Genomic DNA, 27,917 nt, shown 5'->3' with positions numbered 1-27,917 from the left:
TTCCTGTAATGTACAGGCTGATATCTCATCTAATTCTATGGCTGTATTCGTATTGAGATTTGTTAATGTCCTCAACACCTCCAGTTTATCTACCTCTGTCCTTATCTCATTCTCTGTCACATCACTGTATTATCTTCATTTGAATGATAATGATACATGTTCACTAAGTGATTGCTCAGTAATTCAACTATTTCTTCTACTGTTGCTGCCTTACTATCAGTGCATTCATTAAACTTATTCTTTCATAATCATTCTTCATTTTGTTTGCCAGGTACTGAAAGAACTCTTTGGGATTTCTTTTTGCTGATCAGCTAATTTTCTCTCAGTCTGATTTTGCCTTCTTCACTGTGCATGCACATCCATCAAAAATGTGATTTATATTGCTCATTTGTCTGCTTAATACAATTTTCCTTATATATCTTCCATGACATTTTGCAGCTTCTACTTAATGCTGTTACTCATCAATTACTCATTGTGTTGTTACCTTGCTAATCTTTACTGTTTGTAAGTTTACTTGATTATATTTTGTTTCTTTTGCATCTGAAGAAGTCCCATTTATTTAGGCAAAATAATCTTGTTAATATTGAATAATTAAAAAAAAAATGTTTGCCTCATTCCAGCTTCAGTCATTATGAACTTGTGTGTGACGGTTTATAAGTCAGTAGACTGGAATTTCACTTTAATGAAAAAATTTCATTAAAGTAAGACAAAACATTAAATACATTTGACATTTTGTCTTACTTAAATAAGACTTCAAGTGTAGAAAAGAAAACCAAAAGAAAAGTAATAAATTATGTAATTTTTAATATAATTATAATGGTTGTCACCTTACCGATCTTTTACTTTGTTAGGTTTCCTTTCTACACCTGAAAACAAAGTCTTACATAAGTAAGATAAAATGTTGTGTATCTCTTGTAAATGCAATTCTGGTTTACTGCCTTGTAAACTTTCATCTATTAAACCATGTGCCAACAAAGTTTATTCAACTATATATTTATATCACTTAGTCATATAATGGATTAGTCACACTGTAGTATCAAGTCAGTTAGGCGTTACTGATTTCCTTGGGAAGTTGTAACTTTTTTATGTCAGCTATATTGTACTGATGAATTCCTAATATATTAGTGAAATCAGTGTTATTTGAATGTCAAAAATTTTAAATTTATTAGGATTCTTGCTTCAGATGAAATTCTTTCAACAGATGAAGATTTTTCTAGTACTGAAGATGATTCTGATATTGAAGAAATGGGTCGAAATATTGAAAACATGCTATCAAATAAAAAAACCAGCTTAGAGGTAAATTTCAACTAAAAATCAATCACAGGTATTTTTAATCATTATTTCAGGCATTTTTTATATTACAAAAGAAGACTAAATTTTTAAAATATTCTCATACAAATTCTCTCTCTTTTTTTTTTCCATAAAAAAATAGAATATGTGTATCTTCATACATGTCGTTTCAAAGTTATATCATCAGTTAATGTACCCATCATTGACACTTGATGATATTCCATTATTTGATATTCAATATGATATTTCATTAATAACACTGGTCAACAAAAAAAAATTTTTTTTTCTGCTGATTATGATCAGAGACTTGTTTTTTACTAATTTGGGTACGCTGATTTCAAATATCAAACCCACTTTTCTCTATCACGTCAGGTTTTCCCTCTATGGCATTTTCTTTTTGCTAATTTGTAAGTTTTTGATAGTTTTAATGAGGCAGTACTATTTAGAGGATCAAAAAAATCGATTTTTTAATATTATTTTCTGAAAGTATATACTTTTAAAAATCTGTTCCTAACTTTTTATCAAGAAATTCAAAAAATTCCCGAAGATATAGCCTATTATTCAAAGCGGTGCGCAGATCAGAATCGGAGCACTCACCACTCTCGCTTGTTAGTAAACAAATAAATGCGTAAGAACCTGCAACGGTATGTACTGGCGCTTTGAATGCGAAAGAGGCTGATAACCAACCTAATACATTTAGGTGATGAAAAGTAGGCGATGACAACTGCCTAAAACAAACGAATGCTATATGCGTCATAGCAGACAAAGAACGATCGAAATCAGTCAATCGTTAATCGATCGTGAAAGTATGATGAGCTTATAACGTTTCAATAAAGTCTCTGGTTTTTTTGTCTTGTTAATCACACGTTAGTTGGCAGTGAAGAAAATACATCATGTCTACTACTTGAAATTATGTCAATAGTGTAGATTCCTTCTGCTACATTTGTGGCAGCTATACTGTTCCCAGTCAAAGGACAAATATCACAGATTTCGTTAAGAAAGTGTACTTTGCATACTTTGACGTAAAAATTGCAGATCAGGACAAGTCATGGGCTCCAAATAAAGTGTGTAAGTCGTGTAGAAAATTTACAACAGTGGAGCAAGGGAAAATGCCAAAAATTAGCTTTTGGCATTCCGATGATTTGGCGTGAACCGAAAAATCACGTAGATGATTGCTATTTTTGTTTAGTTCAGACTTCTGGTTATAATAAGAAGAATAAGAAAAAAATTGTGTATTCAAATCTCGACTCAGCAATTTGGCCAGTTGCTCATTCCAATGAAATAGCCATGCCAATTTATAAAGGAATTCCTTTACTTGAGAACGAGCATGATCGGGATATGCCAGATGTTCTTGAGGAGCAAGACCCGGATGTTGATTTAGACAATGAAAATTTAATTTCTAGTTCTGGACCGCAACGTTTTACTCAAGTGGAATTGAATGACTTAGTAAGAGATTTGGGCCTATCAAAGGAATCATCGGAATTGTTAGCTTCAAGATTAAATGAAAAAAACTTACTGGAACAAGATAGGAAGATAACTTTTTATCGTAGCAGGGAAAGTAATCTTGTACAATATTTTAAACACGAGTTTACTGTAACAATGTGTCAAGTCTACTAACTGAAATGAGTGTTGTACAATATCATCCAAATGAGTGGCAGTTATTTATCGACAGTTCAAGCAGAAGTCTCAAGTGTGTCTTACTACACAATGGGAATGTATATGGCTCAATTCCTATTGGCTAGTCAGTCCACTTAAAGGAAACATATGAAGACATTAAAAAGGTTCTGAAGTCATTAAAATATACAGACCATAACTGGATCATCTGTGTGGATCTTAAAATGGTGAACTTTTTACTTGGCTTTCAAAGAGGATATACAAAGTTTCCTTGTTTTCTATACTTCTGGGATAGTCGAGCTAGAAACCAACACTGGAGTCAGAAACATTGGCCTCTTAGAATATCCTTAAATGTTGGAGAACAGAATGTTATAAATCAACCTTTAATCGACAGAGAAAAAATCATTTTTCCACCTCTACACATCAAACTAGGTCTTATGAAGCAGTATGTTAAAGCTTTAGATTTACAAAGTGACTGTTTCCAATACATGTGTGAAAAATTTCCACGACTTAGTTATGAAAAAATTAAAGCCGGTGTATTTGATGGACCGCAAATTAGAACTTTAATGAGAGACCCAAATTTCATCAACTCTATGAACGAAATTGAGAAAGAGGCCTGGACTTCATTTACGATGGTTGTAAATAATTTTCTGGGAAACAAAACGTGCAATTACAAAGATCTAGTGGAAACAATGCTTGAAAATTTCCACTGCCTAGGTTGCAACATGAGCATAAAGCTTCATTTCCTATACAGTCATCTTGATAGATTTCCCGAGAATTTAGGTGCTGTAAGTGATGAACAAGGCGAAAGATTTCATCAAGACTTAAAACTATGGAAGATCGGTAGCAAGCAAGATGGGATTCTCATATGATGGCGACTACTGTTGGAGTATTCAAAGGGATTGCCAAAACAGAACACAGAGCAGAAATTGTTACAAACAAAAATTTATTCCCTGAAACTCGTGTAAGTAAAATTGTTATTTTATAAATATTCTTGTAATTTTTAATGAATATTGTTAAGTAGTTATGTATCTTATTATCTGCCTCTCTCGCATTCAAAGCGCTAGTACGTGCCGTTGCAGGTTCTTACACATTTATTTGTTTACTAACAAGCGAGAGCGGTGAGCACTCAGATTCTGATCTGCGCACCGCTTTGAATAATAGGCTATATCTTCGGGAATTTTTTCGAATTTCTTAATGAAAAGTTAAGAACAGATTTTTTAAAAGTATATACTTTCAGAAAATAATATTAAAAAATTGATTTTTTTCGATCCTCTAAATAGTACTTCTTCCTTAAAACTATCAAAAACTTACAAATTAGCAAAAAGAAAATGCCAAAGAGGAAAAACCTGATGTGATAGAGAAAAATGGGTTTGATATTTGAAATCAGCACACCCAAATTAGTAAAAAACAAGTCTCATATAAAAGTCAGCTAAAATTGTGTTGGACAGTGTAATTAATAAACATAAGCACATAGATTATATATAGTGGAGGAAGTGCTGATAATACTAGCAGACATTTTCATTTAATGGTGGTAATAAAATATGTGCTCAGTGTTATATCTATTATCTTGGTCTTTTTATATGTCTTATTATCTTTTATTACTTTACTTATTCTTATCTCCTTCATACTTAAACCTTCTTAAATCAAAATCCTACCGGCCATTGTAAAATTGTAAAATCTTTCCTGTGTAATACCTTTCTCTACAATATTTTAAATTCCCTTTTAGTCAGTTTATAATTTCTTCATCTATATTTTTCTCTGTTATAACTTTTGTTTTACTTAACTCAAAATAATCTCCAGGCTGAACTTCTAACAAGAGTGAAGCTATTGGTTTGTGGGATAAAGGAATTACTAATGGTAGATACCTATTCCTTTGTCTCAGCACTGGTTCTAATTCTAGATTCAGAAAAAATTTATTTTTTATCTGCACCACCCCGAATCCTAGATTAATAAAGCTAGGATTCGGGGTGGCGTAGCCTATCTATTATCTAACCTCCCGCTATGGTTCGTAAATTTAATGAGCAAGTGGAATAGAACAAAATTCAGGCCAGGCAGCATTTACTCTTAAAACAAAACATTTAATTCAAAAGAAATATTATACACTTTATAGTACTAAACTGAATAAACATTCTAAAATAGATAATGAACGAGCACTTAGTTTACAATTTCTCAATCTCTCTCATGGAATGCATTCAAAGAATCTCACTCATGATATCTAATTATACGCTAGATATATCACTCTTAACCATCAATTCTATGTACATTATATAACAGACTTATTCAATTTTGTTCCACATACTCTCAACAAAATTATCTCACTCAGAACACTTATTATGTCTCTATCATTTAGGAATTACATTCTAGACACCACAGGCTGTTTCACTATATCCTATACAGAATTCTCAATTTTACTCAAAATAATGAAACAAATTCTAGAGTCTTTCCTAGTATTCACATACATTCTTGTTAAACAATTTCACTTGTAAGAGAGCATAAACTGTACATTACCAATTGATGGGTTGCTACTTGGCCTCATCACTAATTTCGTCTAGATATTCACCTTTGATTTCAAGTTCACTCTACATATTCTCAGATATTCTTCACAGATTCTCTCTGCATTTTACATCAGGATATCTCTGCAAGCATTTGTGCTTTTTGTCTGCTGGGCTGACCTCTGACTTGTAGACTTTCGAGTCATTGTCTCGAAACCTCGTCGAACGAAGGGGATACCACATGGAGGCTCCACACACTTCAGCACGACCACCTGACATACGAGATCCAGAACCTACGAATCCATCTGAGAGCACAGGAACCAGAGAACAGGAGCAAGGCCCGATTTTCGGCACTGCATGCCCTTTTAGTAACATTTTAGTAACATTTGGTTAATTTACAAGTGCTCAGTAAGTCTGATATATCAATATTTATTTCCAAAGTGTAAGGCCCATGTTAAGTCTGTATAAAACGTAAATTACTTTAATTCAAGTTTCATTCAGAACTTAACATCAGTAAGACTAGTGATCAACATATCTATAATGCAATGATAAATTTTTTAAAAGTTCAATATTCCTGTTTCTAATATTATTGTCATCATCATCATCAAATTCCTGACATGTGACCTAAGAGGTGCACAGGATATGATAGTACAACATGAAAAACTTGCATCATTACTAACATCCTATCTACAATTTTCCTCCAAATCAATCTGTTACCTCTCATGACTCCAGCATTATCAGATCTTATATTTCTATCTTCTAAGGCACTTTTTACTAGATCAATCCACCTTTATCTTGGTCTTCCTCTGCATCTTTTTCCTGCCAACCTGGCAGAGTTTTGCTAATCTTTCCCCTGTCATTCCATTTAAGTGACCATACCATCTGAAATTAACTCTGCTAACGCATTCCTGGATGCCAACAATATCACGTTCTTTCTAATGTCCTCATTTTAAATATGATATCGTCATTGTTACCATCTGTTCATGCCACTAATCTTTCTCAGTCATATCTGTGGTCTCTAGTCTATGGTCAAGTGTTTCATTCTAACCTGGCTCTCAGATCCATAAGTTAACATTGGTTTGACCACTGTCTTGTATACAGCTAATTTAGTGTTTTGACTAATTTCTCTCATATTCCATATAAATTTATTCAGTTGACTTCCTACCAAACAGTTTTGTCATTCTGTTGTCTATTTTCATCATATTTAATTTACCATCTTCATTAAAAATCATGCTCAAGTAGCTAAAATATTTTACTTGTTCTATAGGTTCTCCATTCACAATGCAGTTGATATTTTCATTGCATCTTCTTATTTTCATTGTTTTGTTATTGTTGATCTTCATACCATATCTATTACAACAGTTATTCAATTTAGTCAGGGGATCTTACAGACATGTAGCAGATTTATTTAGAAGTATAACATCATCTGCATAAAGCAAAGAACTGATATTAACATCTCCAATTTTGTTATCAGGTTTAATACCACTTTCCTTCATAATGTGATCCATATAGATAATAAGAGAGGGGATAATGTACATCCTTGTCTGACACGAGATTTAACATTAAACCATCTTCCTGTACGTCCTTTAATTTTAGCTGCTGACTTACAACTCAAATAAAGACTAAGTATTGCTTGATATAATGCTCTATCGACACCATATAACTGTAGCATATTGAATAGCTTCTCCCTTGGCACCTTGTCATATGCCTTTTCCAGGTCTACAAAACTTAAATACAGATCTTTGTTATATTCCCATAATTTTTCAACTATTTGTTGTAAAATGAAAATCTGATCCTGATAGCCTCTGGCCTTACTCCAACTTCTTCTTCACCTCCTCTCAGATCCATAAGTTAAAATTTTACAGCCTTAAAGGTTATACCTAAAATAACAGATCTAGTGTAATGTTTGATTGATAACATATGAGAGTATATAGAACAACATATTTGTAATTAATGAAGAGCAACATTCTTATTAGCAGTATTAAGGACTTTTGATAGCATGATTATAAACAGTTGAGAAGGATTGTAAAAGCTTCCCTTCACAATCCTTCTCAACTGTTTCTCAAGTATACTTGCATAAATCTTACCAGGAATACACAGTAGAGAAATAGACAACAGAATCAAAAATCAACAGCATCCAAAAATTCCTCCACTTCTACCTTAGCAGAACCTCCTGTGGGACTATAAGCATAAATAAGTCTTATTGTCCAGTTTCCCATTCTGATATTTGCCCACATCACTCTACTTGATATTGCTAACCATTCAAGAAGATTAGCCTTGTATTCAGTGTTGATTACTATGACTACTCCTTTTCCTTGATTGTCATTGCCTGAATATAACATTTTGTATTTATTGCTCAGAAAGATCTCACCTGTTTTTGTCTTTTTTTTTTTTTGTTTCAGTTACTCCTATTATGTCGATCCGGTATTTATTCAATTCCTCAGCTAGCTCCATTTCTTTGCTATTTAGGCTTCTTATGTTGATAGTACCGATATTTGTTGATGTTGAGTTGGGATGTGTTTCAGGATTTGTTCCAGTAGTTGACTTTTTGCTATTCACCCTGATTCTCTGGCAAAAACAACAGGGTCCCTTGTTGAACCTGGCAACCTCCCAGCCTGCATGAAATTCGTCATGTTGTACCATCATTTTATATTGTGGTTAAACTTAAGCCAATAAGAATACAATTTGGTCAGCTAAATCCCAAATTGCCAGCCCATCCTTGTTCGTTCAGTATCCAGGTAGATACCTAACAGGGTCCACCATGAGAAGGTGAGAATTGGACATTAGGTCAGAACCTTGGGCGATTTTCTGCAATCCTTTAAAGGCTGTGTGGGGGTCTCCTCTCAGTTAGACAGCTTTGACTCTTAAGCACTCCATTTCCAATATTAATACTCCTTTAATAACATGAATATTATGTTGCTCAGAGAAACATTTTCTGCTCATTTTCTATTCTTTCTTCAGTCACTGTTCCAAAAGCAGTCTGGACTGTTTCATATTTTACAGCCTTAAAGGTTATGCCTAAAATAATAGATCTAGTATAATTTTTGATTGATAACATATGAGAGTAGATAGAACAGCATATTTGTAATTAATGAAGAGCAACATTCTTATTAGCAGTATTAAGAAGGACTTTTGATAGCATGACTATACCCTGATTTGTGAATGATGACTTTCAAAGCAAGGGTAACAGGAAACTCACTTCTGAGATGAACTACTTGCCATTCTTTCAATGCCCTGTTACAGAGATCATAGACACAAAACCACAAGAATGAGCTGCTTTGATACTGGATACTCTCCACCATTTCTGTTATCTGTCAGTTATATATGGCTGGGACTATACAGTAGAAGAGTCAAGGTGTTCCTGTTTGTTAAACGCAAAAATTTCTCCATATGAAGAGGGGGGGGAGGGGAATGAATCCTACCCACACACATAGGCACTGCTTGGAAGGAAGTCAGCAGACACCATAATGTGAGGAACAAACAGTCCATGGCGCCCTCCTTAATAAGATGTAGGACTTTCTTTTGCTGCAATTACTGCAACATATGGGCATACTCTCCACAAGTGTACGATAGTGATCAATGGGAATTTTGGACCATTCTTCCTGTAGGCAGTAATGAGGTCCTGGACTGTTGTGGGGCAGACATCACTTGACCGCACCCAACACTCCAGTTCATCCACAGCAGTGCCGCACTCAGGGAGGGGGCCAAGCCCCCCCCCCCCTTTCCAAAAAAAAAAAAAGAAAAAGAAAAAGGAAAAAAACACTAGAAAATTTTCCAAAAATCTTTTCCTAATTAAAATGTTTTTTTTTAAATTTATATTGTGTCGTGTCTTCTATTTCTATACTACTTATGAATTAGCCATCACATAAGGTGTTGGAATACCCTATAGCTCTCGGGAATCATGGCCACTGTTGAACGCGAGGCGAACGAAGTATTGCTTCATCAGACCGAGCGCTACTTTGTTTGTCCGAGCCGGGCCAAAGGAGATCGTGGGTATCATGTATTGGCGATTACTGCAGATGCTCAGTCATAGCTCGTATGCAATGCATAGTGGGTATTCTCAAATCGTATACTTAACTCGTCCCCCACCCCTCCAAGATTAAATCCTGAGTGCACCACTGATCCACAGATGTTCAATATGTTTGAGATCAGGGCTCTGTAGAGGCCATGAAGTGTGGTGACATTTATGCCCGCAAACTGTGCAGTTACAGTAGCAGTCTTATGATACGATGCCTTGCTGAAAGACACAATAGTCAGTTTCATAGAAACACCACAAAGTTGGAAGCATTGCATTGTCCAGAATGTTCAGGTACATCTTAGAATTCAGTGTTTGTGACACCTAAAACAGAAGTCCCAGACTAAATCATAAAAAAACAGGAAGATACCACTACCATCGCCTATGAATTTGATAGTTGGGGTTATGCACTCTGGTAAAAGACCACCACACCTGTCCATCTGCTTGGTAGCGGTAGAGTATGATTCATTGCTGCATAACACAGCTTTCCAAGCTTTCATGTCCAACTTTACATGTTCTTTGCACCACTGAAAATCACGTTGGTTCAGGTAATATTGGGCTTGCATATTGTAGTCCTACCATGGAAACCCATGTTGTGAGCTTGGTTCTGAATGTTTCTGAATGATTCGTGTTCCAGTCGATGTCTGTAACTCTGCATTCAATATGTCGGCTGATGAATGACAGTTTTTACATATTAATCTTCGTAACACCTTATGGTCATATTCGGTGAGTGTGGTGGATTATCCACCCTAAGTCGCACTATTAGTCGACTCCCTGCACTTTCATCTCAGTGTGTTATCACTGATTGTTGACCTGGGATGGCTCAATTTGTCAACAATTTACCAAACAGATAGTCCTGAAAAACGCATCCTAAACGCATCTTTCATAATCCTTGAGCTCCCTTCTCCCAGCCATTTCACTTGGACATAGTTGCATTGACCGGGAGCATCATATTCCTCTAGTCAATGCAACTATGTCCATCTATGTCCAAGTATGACTCATTACATAGCACAATGCACCATTCCAATGGGATGTTCATTAATTTCTTTCCAATCAGTATATCTCACTGTACAGAATCTACAATTTTTCCTGCATCATCACCAGTCCTCAACCAAAATCTGGCCTGCCTGACTTTCACTATAGAAAACCTGGAAGACCCTAGGAAAATTATTTTTTATAGCATGGTTATAAATTTCCTTAAATTGCATGTTTAAAGTGCTTTGGTTGGGATATTCGTTACATGATGTTAGTTATAGTGAGACTCGTGGCTGTATCCCTTTTTAGGCTTTCATGTTGTTGTCACATTGCATGCAAAAAAAAGTGACCCAAATTCTGAGGATAAGGTTGCAGAAATTTGGAAGCTGTCATTTTAGTATCATTATTTTTAATAAATCATCTACTGTGGCATTGCTTAAATTTCAGGTTTGGAGGCAAGAATTTATGTTTTCAAGTCAACAGTGAAAATACGATATCGGTCAAATAGCTGCTTCTAAACTGCAGCCAACCTTCTGCTTCCTTGATACCTGGCTCACATTTTTACATATTAGATTTTTTATGATATTATATATATATATATTTTTTTTTTTGAAAGGAGAATAGGAAAATGCTAAATTCAGTTGAATAAAGTGTTTTAAGTAAACCATCTGCATTCACTCCCATTTTGGTCTGATTAGACCTGATTTCTCAGGAGACTTTCTACATTGTGATCAACTATGTTCCATATTTTTGAAATCAGTAAATCACATGACTTCTATCTTTATAGATGAATGACATCTTTATGGATCACCCTGCCAACTGATTTTGACCAAATTAGAATATATCTATTTTCCATATTACCTAAGGTTTCCTCTGAAAGAGTGCCCAATAAGGCTAAAATGAAGGAGCTGTGTGTGTGTAGGAAGTTCACTTCTTCATTTTATTCTGCTTTGACGGAATTTTTAAGCAGTGTATGAAACAGCGATATTAAAACATTAACATTTAGCTCAAAATCAGTGGCAGTGTGATTTATAGAAAGCAGTGCTATAAACAACATTATACCAAATTTGATCAAAATTCATTAAACATTATACATTGTAGAGGATGTGTTTGCATAAGATCTTCCTGCTCTTTTCATTTTAGTTCATTTGGAGGAGTGAATTTTAGAGCACCTTAAGCAGTGTGAGAAACAGCTGTTTCAGATTTTTCTGAAATTGTTCAACTGATGTGACCTTTTTTGGGTATCTGCAGAAGTCCTCCTTCCTTTCCCCCAAGTCTCTTTTATTTTATTCCATTTAGGGCTAAATTTCTCAGTAGGCCTTCACCAATGTAACAACGAAGTTTGGTCAGAATTATGCAAATTATGTGACAATTTTTTTACAATTTTCAAAGAAGTCTAATGTTTATTTAACTGGATATAACTTTCAAATTTTCTAGGCTCTTTTCTAGGTCCTTTTGAATTCTTTTACTGAATAAAACTAGCAGATTCATTAATATCATCTTAGAACTGGAGCTGTCACTTATTGTCCTAATGTTTCTTGTAATAAGATTTGGCTTATCAATGTTTATTTTGGCTTAAAATGTTTTAATGCATAATAAATTTTACCCATTCAGTTAATATTAACTTTCTATAAATATGATATTTCTATAGTGCAGGACTTATCTTTGGGCTTAAAATTGAACTGTGGAAAATGTAAAGAATCAGCTTGTGTGTGTAAGATGTTCATTTTTTGGAGGACTATGTACTGAGTGCAAGAAATTTAGTCTTGTCCGGTTTTTTAAAAAAAATATTTGAATAATCTTGTATATTTATAGGAATAAACATTATTATTATTATTACATAACACCTTCAGGGAGTCGAAAGACTCATCGAGGGAGGGCACCTACTCTACAACTCTCATTCTCCATCACTCCACCAACCGCAACTACCTTCATCTACACCAATGCCATCTACTGCCAACCACCACCACTAGTATTTTCACAGACAATCACACATATAAGTAATGTGTCATATAAGTAATAAATGAGTAACATATAAGTAATAACTGTCATTTCTTGTCATTTTAACATCATTTTGATTCAGCTCTAAGTAGCAATTATAGGGACCTAAAACTTGACAGATTTAGTCATCTGTGCCATAGCAGGCAGAACAAGTTCAAGTGATGACATTCTCCATCAAAGAAGTTTATTTATTAATTTTTTTTTTTTATCCTGATAATCTTCGATGGAGAATGAGATCACCTGAATTAATAGCATGGTCCTTCCACTCCTTTCTTGCTTTGGATGATAACTTAGACTGGAGATTAAGGATTTCTCCTATTAAAAACTTAAAACTTCATGGCAAATAGGATATATATATAAAAGATGTGGCGAGACTGGTTTACCCGGTGGAGAGACATGTTTTTTTTAAAAATTCAATGACTGGATACCAAGGGATAAAAGTAAAATATAGTTTATTAGTACAACTAGTTTCATCTTTTGTGCACCTGAAGAAGTTTGTTAAAAGACAAAACTAGTTGTGCTAATAACCTATATTTTACTTTTATCCCTCAGTATCAAATCATTTAATTTTTTAAAAAACATATATAAAAGAATATATATATATATACATATATACTAGACAGTTGAAAATTGAAAGAACATGAATCACTAGACTCATTGTACCTGATGGCAGAACTGTTTTTGTATAATTGTTTTCTTAGTACTTCTCATTAGGTCCTTTATTGATGGAGATAGAGCTAAATGCCAAAACTTACTTGAAGATTATGACTTACTAGGTGCATGCATCCCTTTTGTGCTCACAGTTTATCCATCTAGTTGCTTCTAGGTGAATGATAATGCTTGTGAATAGTTCCAGAATGGTTGTAAGACTAAGGGAATTAATCTTATTTCATTAGCATGTCCATCCACTATCTTAACCAGTTAAACATCTCTAGGATGCGCTAGTAGGAATATATCAGTCTATTTTGAGTTCATGTGCAAAATGGAATTGAATATACTTAGGCTGTCATCTTTGTGTAACACTTTTTTTTTTTTGTCACTTATTGATATTTACAAGGTGAGGCTACTTTGATAACCAAAGAGAAATACTGCTTGCTATTAGATACAAGTTTTTAATAAACTTACTGTTTAGTTATTTATTCCCCCCCCCTCCCATGTACCATTACATCATATACTTTTTTTACTATTAAAAACTATCTCCATAATATCTATATGTAAAGTTCAGATTTTGTTTGTGTGTATGCATGCATGAGCTGCCTAACAGTTATTTTTTATATGCAGCTTTCTCATGAACGCGAGGAGGCGGAAAGGAAAGAACTTCAGAAATTAATTATGGAAGCAAATCATGATGAGAGAAAGAAAAGGGATAAAGGTATGTTAAAAGTATTTTTAGAATAAAAAGAAATTTTGAATAAATCCAAATAAAGTAAATAATATTGCAAAAACTATATGAAGTTTTTAAGATGCATTTTGGCTGTATTAGACTAATGTAGCCAAATTGATAATAGATAACCGTGTGTGTGTGTGTGTGTGTGCATAATGCACTTTTATTTTATGTGACTCCCACCCATTCTTTTTTTTCTTATAGTTCTGCAGCCCAGTTCAAGCCTTGGCTTGGATTTGTTACTTCGAATCCTGTCTGCCTGACAATTACTTTTCCAGTTTGTAATATGATGTTGCTATCTTGACTAATGATATCCACTTGTTCTAGGTTTTCCTTTTGGTCTTTTACCAATAATTTTACTGTTTATTGTCTTCTTAAGAATATTGTCATTTTCCATATGAAAAACTTGTCTTGCCCACTGCAACTTTTTTGAGCTTGATTTTACTGGATATTGTGAGTTTTTATAAGGGTGATGTAACTCATGGTTGTATCTGATTCTCCAGAGACAATTATAATTCACTAGTACAAACGTTTTTTTAATGATTTTTATTTCAAAAGCTGAAATCAAATTCTCCACTCTTACCATAAATATCCAGATTTTGCATCCATAGAAAACAACTGGATGAATTATCAATTTATATATTTTCACTTTAGTCTTCTAATGAGTATATTTTGAACTTTTGAGAGAGAGAATAGAAAACCTGATTACCTCTCTTTATTCAATTCTGCACTTCCATCTCATTTGGTTGGCTAATGATCATTACTCTAAATATTTAAATTGTTCCACTTTTTCTATTTCAATGTTCTTCCCAATTTTCACACTTGTATCAATTAACTGATTGTGTCTGGTATTAATCATTGTTTTTTGTTGATTAATTTTTAGCTTTATCTCTTGTGCTGATTTATCTAGTTCCCACCTACACTAAAGATTATAAACCCATAGTGCATTAGTTCTGTAGATAGGCTAAGGGTTTTTTTTTTCTATTTTTATTGATTTTATATATTTTTTGTTTTATTTTATTTTTTACATAATCTGGAAACCCTGCTCTAGAGACCAAACAAAGAACTTTTTCTAGCCTCTGGTAAGCAGGGTGGTTGTCTCATGCCAGGCAATGAAATTCATCTCCCATCTAAAAGCAATCACAAATTTCATGCCCATGATGGGATTTGAGGCCTATAGCCCATTAGTTGGAAAGCAGAAACACTAACGACCAAGCCAACTAGGCATGTTATTTCTTAACATTATCTTTCTCTTACTAGCTTGTCACTAAATATCTGAAGATGAGTCTCAATAGATTGTGGTATGGTGGCTGTTCTTCTAAGCCTGACACCCAGACCAGTACCTAGGTCATCTGCGGATGATTTGATGCCCGCACATCACACCTGAATGGTGGTGTGTAGGAAGCAATGCTGCATAATCTCAACGGCTGCATTGATGCTTCCATTCTTGTGGCCTCATCGCCAGAGCGATTGCACCGTGACAGTACGAAAGCAACTCCGGCTAGCACTGCCTTTTAATGCGCGAGGCACGAACGGTATTGTTGCAGTGGCTAGACTGGATTCTGACTTAGAGGCATTCAGTCATAATCCCACGGATGGTAGCTTCGCACCACTGGTCATTCAACCAAGCACATGTACCAAGTGTCCGAACCTGTAATCTTTATCATCAGGTCTGTTGCCATGCTTAGAAGAGCATCTGCCATACTGCGATCTATTGAGACTCATCCTCTGATGTTACTAAATTTGAAGGCAAAAGCATATCAAAATTATATGTAATAAATTTTGGTATTTAGGATTATATACCAAAATATGTTCATGCATTTCAGTTTTGGTTTTTTGTTTCAGATTGAATTAGCAAAATTATTTATACTGATAACTTCTATTTTAGTTTGATACTTAGATTATGAATGCTGAATTAGGTGGCTGGCTGATTGATGGTGAAATCATGGTGGGAATTGTATTCCGAAAGATGGATCATTTCTCATTCTTTTTTTTTTTTTTTTTTTTTAAATAGGGTGGTTTGTATTTTGTAAGGGGGAGGAAGGTGGGGATACCCACTTGTTGCACGTAGTTCTTGAACTGCTAATCTCAGGTTCTGCATCTTCCAGGTTCAGCTCATCAACATGATTTATTCTCTGCACTAAAGCCACTTTAAATATTGTGCTTCCTTGACATGATTACTGATCATGTTATCCTACTCTTCTTAGGATCTGCATGATGAAAAACACAAGTTTCAGAAAAGGACCAATTCTTCTACCTCTGTATGAGATTGGCTAAGCTTTGTCAACTGAAGATGACTTCAGTATTTAAAAAAAAAATTTATTATCTATAAATATTTTATCCTTTACCATCTGTATCCTCTCATGTCATTGACAAGAATTGAATTAGGTGTTTGCAACCACTTCAGTGTTTTTCGTACTATACTTTGAACTTACCCTGTCTTTCTTTCCTTCTTTATCTTGATACCCTGCTAGCTGGAAGGCAAGTGAGGAGGGTATTGTTTGTTTCTTTTAACTGTCCTAAACACATATTTCTTAACAAAGCTTTCATAGCTCAGTCAATAGTAACATTGACTTTGTTGACAGGCCTGGATTCAGATCCTATCTAGGGTATGAAGAATCTTTATAACTGCTTCTCAGTTGATAGTATGTTAACCAGTCTGATATGAATGTGGAAGAGTGTTTTCTTCCCAGAAGGGGAAAAAAAATTGCAATGAATTTTTTTTTTCCTCTTGTAAACAACTTTTACCACATGCTTCCTCCCTGGCTGAATCTGCTTTCTTCACAGTTTGCTATGGAATCTCCAAATCAGGTTTTCATTTGCGAACATTTTCATCATCAAATGTCAATATTGTTTCTAATATATGTATATTATTTCTGGGAAAACTCCCATGTTACTCCTCATTATAAACTATTATAATACAGCTATATTGCCTGCTTCAGTTTAGGAGTGCCCCTGTTTAAATGTCATTGGCTATTTACTCATGGGTTCTTAGGGCATTATGAGTGTAGATGTACTAAAAAGTATATGTAGCTTAAGGAATAGAAATTGCACATACCTTTTTCTGGGTGTTGTGGCTTTTCCTCTGTCTGCGATGTCGAGAACTGCAGAGTGTGTGTGTGGTGTGGAGGGGGGGGGGGTAGGCAGTTTGGTAGAATAAGTTAGAAAAAACCTGGGTTTTTTTCGTAATATATAGTACATATACTTTTATATAGGGTGGGGAAAAAGTGAAAGGGTTAATTTTTTAAAATAAGGAGGGGGAAGGGGAAAGGTGGTTGACGGGGTGTGGACCGTTTCGACTATTCGTGGTCATCATCGGAACATATTGGGAAAGTGGAAGCTATGTCAGGTCGGGTGGGTGCTTCAGAGGTGTTTGTGTTGTCTCCTATTGGTCGGGATTGTGACCTCAATTTAATGTTGTGAAGCTTCCAAACCTCGGAGATTATGTAGGGCCTGTGTACGTTGATCGAGTTCGCGTCACACTTTATAGCTATTGTTTCCGATATTCTGAGCATTGTTTCATTGTCTTGTCTGTCTATTATGATGGCCTTGTCTATCTGCGGGGTGTGTTTTTGTTCAAGGGCGTGAACAGCTATTTCCGTTTTTCCTGTGCTTTGTATACGATTTTTCTTTTTAATGTTGCGTTTTTTAGTGTTTAAATGTTCTGGAATAGGGATGTTACATTTTACATGTTACTGGAATAGGGATGTCCAGAACATTTAAACACTAAAAAACGCAACATTAAAAAGAAAAATAGCCTCTGGAAAAATACGCTGCTGGAAAAATAGCCTCTTGGCTCTTTATCATATGTTTTGCTATTGTTTCTTCTCCCATTCTGTTTAAATGACTACCCCACCTTAGATTAGCTCTACTAATGCATTCGTGAATGCTAACAATGGCAAATTCTTTCTTAATATCCTCATTTTTAATAAGACACCATTGGCGCCATCGGTTCTTACCAGTAATCTTTCTCTGAATGCTCATATCTGTGGTCTCCAATCTTTGATTAAGTGTTTAATTTCTAACTTGGCTCTCACATCCGCAAGGTAAAAATTGGGTTTGGACTCTGTCTTGTATACAACTAGTTTAGTGTTTTGACTAATTTCTCTTATTTCATATAAATGTATTCAGTTGATTTCCTGCCATACGAACTTTTGCTAATTCTTTTGTCTATTTCTATATTTAATTGAATTCACTAAAAATTGAGCCTAAATAGCTAAAACTTGGTTGATAGGTTCTCCATTCTCAACATAGCTGATGTTTTCAGGGTTCCTGCCTATTTATGTAATCTTTGTTTTTATTGGATTTTCATACCAAATTTATTACAGCAGTTACTCAATTTAGTTAGAGAATTGTGCAGAATGTGTAGTTGATTTTTAGGGGTATAACATCTGCATAAAGTAGAGAGATGAGATTAACATATTCAATTTTGATATCAGGTTAATGTCGCTTCATAATTTCATCCATAAAAGGTGACGAATAACAGTGGAGATAATGTATATCCTTGTATCATACCTGATCGAATATCAAGCCATCTTCCTGTAGCTCTTTCAATTCTAACTGATGACTTACATAAATATCTCATCTCATCTTCCTTTTTCCTTCTTTTACCTTGCAGTGTTGACGGTTTATTAATCATCGACCTCAAACATCACATGATAAGGTAGTCAGCCATACACCCCGGTGTATCCTCTGTCCATAGTGTTGAGTTCTCAAGGCCTGTTTGCCTGCTTTACGGGATGAAAAACCCCAGGATAAACTGAGGAAAAAATCCTACTGTCCATGCCCAAGACTGGCTAACTTGGCTATGGCTGAGGAAGATCCTTCAGCTCTTCACGTCACTGACGGGAATTGAACCTAGGACACTCCTTCCCCAGGCATATGGTTGCAAAGCACACAGCCACTAGGCTAACCATGCGGACTATTACATAAATATGGACTATATATTTCTCTATATAATGTCAATTTACACTATAGCATTTTGAACAACTTTTCTCTTGGCACCTTCTCATATGTCTTTTCTACAAAACTTAAATACAGATGCATTTTTATATTCCCATTGATTTTTTAAATAATTTGCTTTAAGTGAAATTCTGATGCTGACACCCTCTGTTTTGCCTGAACTCAGTTTGTTCTTCTCCAAGCTTCCCTTCCACAATTTTCTTAACTATTTCTTGGGTACACTTGCACAAATCTCACCAGGAACATTTATTGGGAAATACCTCTGTAATTCTTGCTTTCAGCTTTATCCCCTCCCTCCCCTTTTTTTTTTTTTTTTTGATAGATGGGTACTATGAGCACTCAACTCCAGTCATTTGCAATTCGATCCTCTGACCAGGTCTTCTGAATTATTCAGTCTAGACACTGCAAAACTTGTATTCCTGCATATTTGAGCATTTCTGATCAGATATTATCTTCCTTTCCCCATTTCAGAATTTTGATGGTCCTTTCTCCTTCAAGTATTGATGTATACTTCAGATTACATTTCTCTTAGTGCTGTTGCTTCTTGTTTCATTTAGCAAGCTTTCAGACTAATTATTCCAGACATCTAGAATATCTTTATGTTCAGTTTTCATGTATCATTATTGATTCCTTGTGCAGATCTAAGTTTTTTCCAATAGCCTCCGAAATATTTTACCATTTTCCTGATATTTATTCTCTGTTCTTACCAAAGTCTTCCCATACACTACTTTTCTTTTTTCAGAGCACATTCCGACTTATTTGGCAGTAACTTTTGATATGTCTTCTTCTTTACTTGGACTGTCTCTTTAATTTCCTGACCTACCATGGAGTTCTGTTTTTCTTTCTTTGCAGATAACTTGACCACATGCCTCTCTGGCTGAAACAATGTTTTCTTCAGGGTGCCTCTGAATCTCCAAGGATTGGTTCTTGTTTTCAACCCTTCATTTTTTTTTTTTTCTTGAGACTACAATGCACTACAGAAGCTGCTGAATGTTTATTGTTTTTAAAACTTTGTTACAGACTTCTTTTTATTATGACTTTCCATTTTATTCTGCTCAAAACTAAATGGGGTTCACTTCCTATTTCAAATTAAATGTATATTCTTGTGTCCTGAACCAGAAATATCACTATCCAAAACAACAAAGGCAATGGGATTTTCTTGTTTCTTCTCTCCATGTTATTTTGTGTATATCCTTATGTTGGAACATGGTATTAGTAATGACCCGTCCATGTCCCAAACAGAGATCCAACAGATATTTACCATTATTATTAACTTTGTTCTTGTCTCCAGATTTTTGTATAACATTTTTATATTTTGGATTATTATTTCCTAGATCTCCAATGAGGACAGATTTTGTGTCAGCTGCCTTCTCTAATGCCTTGAAACATTCATCTTCTTCCGAACCTTCTATGAGGACCATAGATAGAAACAAGTCTCATTGTTCATTTCCTCATTCTAATATTTGCCCACATATCACTGTACTTGATATTTCCTTCATTCAGTAAGATTAATCTCATATTTAGTGTTGAATATTAGTGCTACTGCATCTTTTTCTGTGATCGCTATTGCCTGAATATAACATCTTGAATTTACTACTTCTAAGTAACAAATTCAAGAAAATGCCAATCTTGAAACTCTGTGGGTGTTAAGTTTGGGTTCATTCCATTAACTGACTTTTAACTGTTTCCTGGTTTCCTGACAAAAGTAGGTAAAGAATGAGATGGTTGATTAGTATGCAGGAGCTGTTTAAAAAATTTTTTTTAAAAAATAAAAATCTGATTCCTTTCATATCAGAAATTGCTTTTTGTGAAAACTTTACAGTTTCATATTTTTCATGCATTTACTATTTATGACAATTTTCTATTAAGTGCACAAATATGTTGGATGTCAGTTTTAACAGATAACCTCTGTACATTGTAGATTCTTCAGCTTCTATAGTTTACACATATAAGAATTAAAATCCTGTAATTATAATAATAATTGTTTGTTTAGAGAAACAAATTCTGTTGTAATCAGCATATGATAAAGAATCAGCAAACTGTCCTATAATACTCAGTACTATAATATAATATAGTATTAAGTACTAAATAAAAATATTTTTGAGCTAATAAATTACTAAATATATGAAGAGCCAAAAGCCTCAATTCGACGATGTAAAATTATTTAAATTAAGGGATATTACATCCCATATTGTTTCACAGCCGAAAAAGAAACTCATGCCAAATATAGAAACTATATAAAGTTCGGCGAGTCCAAGCATAAGCAAATACCTGGATAGTGCAACACATAACCCATTTGATAGTGCAACACTGAGGCAACTCATAGTAAGGGTGGAGCAAGCTCCGACCACTATTCTTGGTATTTACTCATAATGTGAAAACCGGCTCCTAGGAGCTGTATGATTAAGTGCACAAATTATATACAGCTCCTAGGAGCTGGTTTTCACATTATGGGTAAATACCAAGAATAGTGATCGGAACTTGCTCCACCCTTACTATGAGTTGCTTCAGTGTTGCACTACCAAATGGGTTATGTGTTGCACTATCCAGGTATTTGCTTACGCTTGGACTCGCCGAACTTTATATAGTTTCTATATTCAGCATGAAATTGTTTGAGTTTGTTTTTCGGCTGTGAAACAATATGGGATGTAATATCCCTTAATTTAAATAATTTTTGAGCTATATTAAAACAAGTTGAAAATAATTAACTACTTAATGTGGTGTGTATTTCATAAATTAGGCTTTCACAGCTATTGGATATTTTAAAAAAATAACTTATATTACTATATAGCCAAATGATTAAATCAAAAAATCTATTTCTTAAAGGCACTACTAGTTTCATCTTTCTAGAAGATTTCATCAGGTGCATTACGTAGAAGTGAAAAAAATCAAACATACATAAAAACATTACTTGGTACATCTACCACAGTATTAAATTACTAATGGATTGCTAACGTTTAAGTTAATTCTTGGACTAGCTGCATAGTTGTTCTTGTGAACAACTTGAACGAGGATGTGATATCTCTGAAATGTTCTTCTTGTATTATAGACAAACTGAGAAATCAATTGAGTTTTGTATATCAAAGAACATCTCAGGGTATCATCTACAGTAGAATGAGGGCAACAGCTGAGATGGACAAACTGAGAAATTAGTTGAGCTTCATATCAAAGAATCCATGGTAGAACGATGGCCACAGGTTTATCCAGCTGGTTTCTGTATTCTTTTTGTCCTGTCGACAACCAATCCAATACACACTTGGTAAACTGGGATAGATCTGAAATCATATATAAATATTATGATGAACTTGTAAGAAAAATCTTGGAACCAACAGAAATTGCACTGAACCCTGTTCACCTTAACATCAATCTCAGCTACAACCTTTCTGATTGTTACTCCTCTGCTATTTAGCTATGTTGTTCATGAGACCACAATCTCATTCATGGGAGCAACACAGCTAGTCCAAGAATTACCTCAAATGTTAGTAATCCGTTGATAATTTAGTGGTATGGTAGATGCTCTCAAGTAATGCTTTCATGTACCTGATTTTTTTTTACTTCTATGTAAGGCACCTGATGAAGTCTTCTCTAGAAATAGTTCTTTTATTTTATCATTCAGCTATATAGTCATATTTTCTTTTTGAAATGTGTGGATGTATGTATCTATCTATCTATGTATTTATTTATTTATTTTTTTAGATAGGCAAAAGGAAAGTGATACTACACCAGTTCCTAATCAGGTAAGGGGGGAAAAAGTATGTACTAGACTAAATATAAGATACCTTTCATATGTGATAAATCATTATTTTATTTTTGGATCTTTCAAAAGCAAAACCAATTTCCTGATGAAAATTTAATTCCTAAATAACTGAACCTGAAATTCTCTAATTACCTGTTGTATTTTCTATATGAATGTTACTATGGTATATTCATTGTCAGTTGAGTTGAGGTGAGAATTACTGTTTTCAATTTCAGCACATTCATAGGTTTAAATACACCATCTACATTATTATTAATAGCATCATTATCAGATATCCATGGAGTTCAAAGACCCATTGCAGGAGGTCCACAATCTCATGCGATAAGTTCCTTAAAGCCATTCACAGGTTCTATATTCATCACAGTTTCAGGCGATGCATTCCACTTACCAGCCAATCTCACTGCACTCTCGATCTTATCCCTTCTTTTATTCACAAAGCTCTACAATTCACACTCAATCTCTCTCTTCATATCCTGCATTACAGAAGACCCAACATTGACTTAGTGAAACTTATAGATCCTCTTTAAGATATCTTCATCATCCTTTCTTTTAGTGTTGCACGTTGATCAGCATTCATTTTAGAAATTATGGACTTCACAACCGTGTTATAAATCACTGTTTTAATTTCCTGACATTTCAACCTTCATATTAAGGTCATCATCTGGAGTATATACAAATATACAAGGACAAGCCGAGTTACATTTCACACAGTAAGCTAAAGAAACAATGATTTAATCACCAGTTATTCTACTGGCATGACCTTTAGTGGGAAAAAAAAATACAGATAAAATTAAAAATTAATTAATTATTTAGAAACTACATCAAAGCTAAGTTCTATTTAACATGAAAGAAACATTCTTTCTTATAGATAGTTTTCTTACAGTAACAATGATGTCCTATTTTTAACATTACAATTGTTATATTAGATTTAGGATTCTGGATTATCCACAGTTCTGTTTATAGTTAACTCTTAGGGAGAAAGATTCTGTGGGTAGAATATGTGCCTTCCATATGCTTGGGATTTTCAGACCATCATTATTGTTCAGATTGGGGTGGTTGATAAGAATCTTACAGGCTTCCTTAAATTTGTGTTCATACCATGTTTTATAAACAACTGGTGCTTTTCCTGTCAATTCTATGTAAAGTGTTCAGGGCATGATCAGAAAGGCCAGCTTCACCACATTAAATATAATAACTATGGTGAAGCTGGCCTTTCTGATCATGCCCTAAGCAATGACTGGAAAAGCACCAGTTGTTTACATCACACCAAAACATGGTATGAACGCACATTTAAGGAAGCCTGTGAGATTGTTATCAACCACCCCAATCTGAACAATAATGATGGTCTAAAAATCCCAAGCATATGGAAGGCACATATTCTACCCATGGAACCTTTCTCCCTGAGAGTTAACTATTAACAGAACTGTAGATAATCCAGAATCCTAAATCTAATATAAACAATTGTAATGTTAAAAATAGGACATCATTGTTACTGTAAGAAAACTATCTATAAGAAAGAATGTTTCTCTCATGTTATCTTAAATAGAATTTAGCTTTGATGTAGTTTCTAAATAGTTAATTAATTTGTATTTTTTTATATTTTTTTTTCACTAGAGGTCATGCCAGTAGAATAACCAGTGATCAACTCATTGTTTCTTTTGCTTACTGTGTGAAATGTAACTCAGCTTGTCCTTGTATATTTGTATATACTTCAGATGATGACCTTAATATGAAGGTCGAAACATCGGGAAATTAAAATAGTTATTTATAACATGGCTATAAAGTCTATAATTTCTAAAATGAATATCTTCATCATATAAATTAATAATGCTAAGAAAATATATTCTAGGTTTAATCCTTTATCCAAATGTAAGAAAACTGTGTGTGTGTGTGTGTGTGTGTGCACTGAAGTATCTTCCTGACTGGGCTACTTTTATATAGAGGTTAATGACATCACATCAGTTGGCTTAGTAGTCCATAATGCAAAGCACACATCTTTATATATGTGCATAATGCTATGCATTATGGGAAGAGCCACCACCCAGACTGATTTTGACCTTTATTGAGAGAGCAAGACCCAGAAAAGATACCAAGGGTGAAGTAATGTAGAAGTCATTTATTTCACATATACAGTAGTCAAAAGATGTCACACCTTATTAAACTATCTGTAATCCAGAGTATTTTGGTGTGACACCTTTTTTATTGTGAAGTATAATATACCTTTGCAACGAAGTGGAAAATTTTCTACAACTGTCTCTGATCCACAGTATTTAATGTGATACATACCATTTTACTACTAGTATTTGGAAAATATATGACTTCTGCATTAATTTAACACTGGTATCTTCCTGGATCTAGCTCCTACTAATGAGACTTCAATAAAGGTCAAAATCAGTCTGTGTAGGTAGTGACCCTTACCATAATGTTTTTGCACCATGGGATGCTGAGGCAATTGATGTGAAGTTAACAGTCTTTACAAGTAGACTTATTCAGAAAATAACTAATAAATTATTTTCTAAAACCAGTTTGAAAAAATTAGTTTGGATTATGTCTTGACTAGTTAAAGATAAGAAATTAAGGGGGGAAAAAAAGAATTGAGAAAAAAAAATATTAAAAAGAAATACAGCAATCCCTTGATTAATGCATCTCCAATTAGTGCATCATTTTTTTTTCTATAACCAAATGCAATTAAAGTGCCTCTAAAATTCGATTAGTGCACCTATATACATCTTAAAAATAAATGTTACAGATTTTAAAAGTTTTCTATCTATACATTTTTTTATAGCTAACTGTATAGATAGAAAACTTTTTTTTCTATCTATACAGTATATCTATATATCCTGGCAAGTGATTTTTTAAAAAAAATCACTTGCCAGGATGAAATCATTTAGTTACCAATTTAAACCATTTTACAAAGTTATTTTTTAGTGACATACCACCAAATTACCACCAAAATTTGTCATCTGCTAATTACATACCATTTTGCTGATCATATCTCGTGCCTCTTTTGCAATTGTTTTCCTTACTTTTTTATTTTAAAGTATCTTCCCAACCTTTAATCATGAGTAAAATTAAAGATACCAAGTGAGCGAAAAAGGTGAAGTGTGAAAAAGATTCGAAAAGTAATCTTATTGGAAGAAAAACTTGAAATAATAAAGATAAATGAATAAGGCAAGTCCAGAGCAAAGATAAGACAAGAACACAAAATAGGTGAATTAACTATAAGAGCAATTTTAAGCAAAGCTGCCTGAATACAAAGAGAAAGGTAAGGCTGCTTCAAGTTCATCATGCATGCAGATCACTCGAAATCAAAGTATTATAATGATTGAATTAGAGAGACATCTTTGTATACAAGTAGACTTATTCAGAAAATAACTCATGAATTATTTTCTAAACCTTAATTTCATGTGATGTCAAATTAACAGTCTTTGTATACAAGTATTCATGAATCAAAGATTGCAACCAAAAACAGATCCTGCTAAACACTGACCTTATTAAATCTCAAGTGCATTAAGTCTCTTTGCAACCTTGAAAGAAAGTGCTATCAATGATGGAAAAGAAGAATTCCACTCTAGTGCTGGGTGTTTGAGCATTTCAAAAAGAGAAATAGCCTACATAATGTTCGAATCACAGGCAAAGCTGCAATACAGATAAGGAGGTGGCCACAAATTATCCAGATTTTGAAGAAAATTGTGGAAGAATGGGGCTATTATGACACCATGTTATTTGGTTATATTATGACACAATATAACCAAATTCAGCTGGTTATAAAGTCACAAAGGATAAAATAGCTCTTCTATTAGGTGGCAACTGAAGGTGATCTAAAGTTAAAACCATGATAGTTTATAGCACAAAATCCTAAGGCCCTCAAAGGCATTAATCAAGCTTCCCTCCCCATTATTTAGAAGTCTGACAATAAAGCATGGATTAGTAAAGCTTTATTCAAAATATGGTTCACAAGTTATTTTCATCCAACAGTTGAGAATTTTTGAAACAAAATAATCTTGATTTTAAAGTTCTGCTTATTTTAGACAATGCAGCTGGTCACCCTGCTTCTCTTGATTCATTGTGTGATAACATTAAAGTGCTATTTTTTTTTTTATTGCCAAATACATCTTCTCTCATCCAGCTTATGGACCAACGGATTATTACTTTTAAGGCATACTACCTGAAAAGAACATTTAAACAGGCAATAGAAGCAACATCTAGAGAGAATTCTATGACATTAGTAGGCTTCTGGAAAAAATTTAATGTTAAATCTGCTATTGAAAATATTCATCAATGTTGGTTCTGCTAGCAATATATCCCGGCCATTTAAAAGCACATTCTTCCACGTTGTGCAAATGATTTTAGAGGATTTTAAAATAAAATGGATAATGTTGTTGAGGAAATTGCCAACATTGGGCTTGAATTGGGTTTTGATGAGATTGATGATGATAACATAAGAGTTAATTAAATCTCATTCTGAGGAATTTAGTGATTCTGACCTGATAAATTTAGATGCACAGTGGGAAGATCCTAAAGAATATGAAGAAAATTTAATCACTGACAGTCAGCCAAAAGAGATTTCACAGAAACAATTTGAAAATATTTTTCGTACAATCAAAGTTTTTAAGCAGCAGTGCTTAGAGGCTGACCATGATGAAGGGAGCAGTAAAATTTGGAGAAGAGTAGAAGAGGTAATAGGGTCATACTGTCAGTTGTATGAAAAAAAAAAAGAAAGTCTGCCAAACTACTTTAGCTCAATTCTTTGTTAAGAAGTAGAATAATAAATTTTTATTCTAAATATGTTTTATCTTTCAGCTTCATGGTTTTCCTTTAACTAGGCCCTGAGACATACCATATTTCTTTTATTTAAAAAAAAGTCAGAAAAGTAATTTGAGGAACAAATTGTACTCTTTCCCGTAGGTTATTATATTTGATTTGTGCATTTTCGATTAATATATCCATTTTAAAGAACATATTAGGCACGTTAATCAAGGGATTGCTGTATTTACTTTTAGTATTCCTCAACTTCTTAGTATGTACATGGTAGGTAGCGAGTTTTTTTTTTTTTCCCCTCCCAATGTAAAGATGATGCAGTGTAAATAATTGTTGATTAATATTGTGATCCATTTTAGGAAGCAAAGAACAAAATATAATCCTAAAACATATTAATGCAAAGTTCATATCTTATTGAGATTCAGTTAGAGTTTGAAAATGAGTTTATCTGAAAGTCAGAGAAACTTGCCAGCCTGGTTGGCTGAGTGGTTAGTGTATACACTCTACAACCAGCTGCAAGTTCAGATTTGCGCTACAGACATTTGTTCTCTAGAGCAGGGTTTCCAGATTATGCAAAAAAAAAAAAAAAAAAACACCTTACCATACCCATGGCATTGATGTTCTATAGGTTTACAGCCTTTCATGGATGGGAGCCACATAAAA

General features: G+C 34.0%; 1 protein-coding gene across 1 annotated transcript in view; it reads left to right on the top strand.

Annotated features, from left to right (window-relative positions):
• Positions 1-27,917, top strand: part of LOC150107421 (transcription initiation factor TFIID subunit 1-like) — a 688,572-nt gene that overhangs the window by 528,134 nt on the left and 132,521 nt on the right. Inside the window, exons 28-30 of the mRNA XM_090391849.1 lie at positions 1,170-1,296; positions 13,672-13,762; positions 22,433-22,473. Coding sequence (XP_090247975.1) covers positions 1,170-1,296; positions 13,672-13,762; positions 22,433-22,473 — 259 coding nt within the window. The remainder of the gene's footprint in view (positions 1-1,169; positions 1,297-13,671; positions 13,763-22,432; positions 22,474-27,917) is intronic.

The sequence above is a fragment of the Typopeltis vanoorti genome, chromosome 4 (assembly GCF_054136105.1).
Source record: "Typopeltis vanoorti isolate ZY-2024b chromosome 4, IOZ_Tvanoo_1.0, whole genome shotgun sequence".
NCBI classification, from domain to species: domain Eukaryota; kingdom Metazoa; phylum Arthropoda; class Arachnida; order Uropygi; family Thelyphonidae; genus Typopeltis; species Typopeltis vanoorti.
The sequence above is the reverse complement of the archived record's forward strand: the minus strand, read 5'-3'. Positions and strand labels throughout refer to the sequence as shown.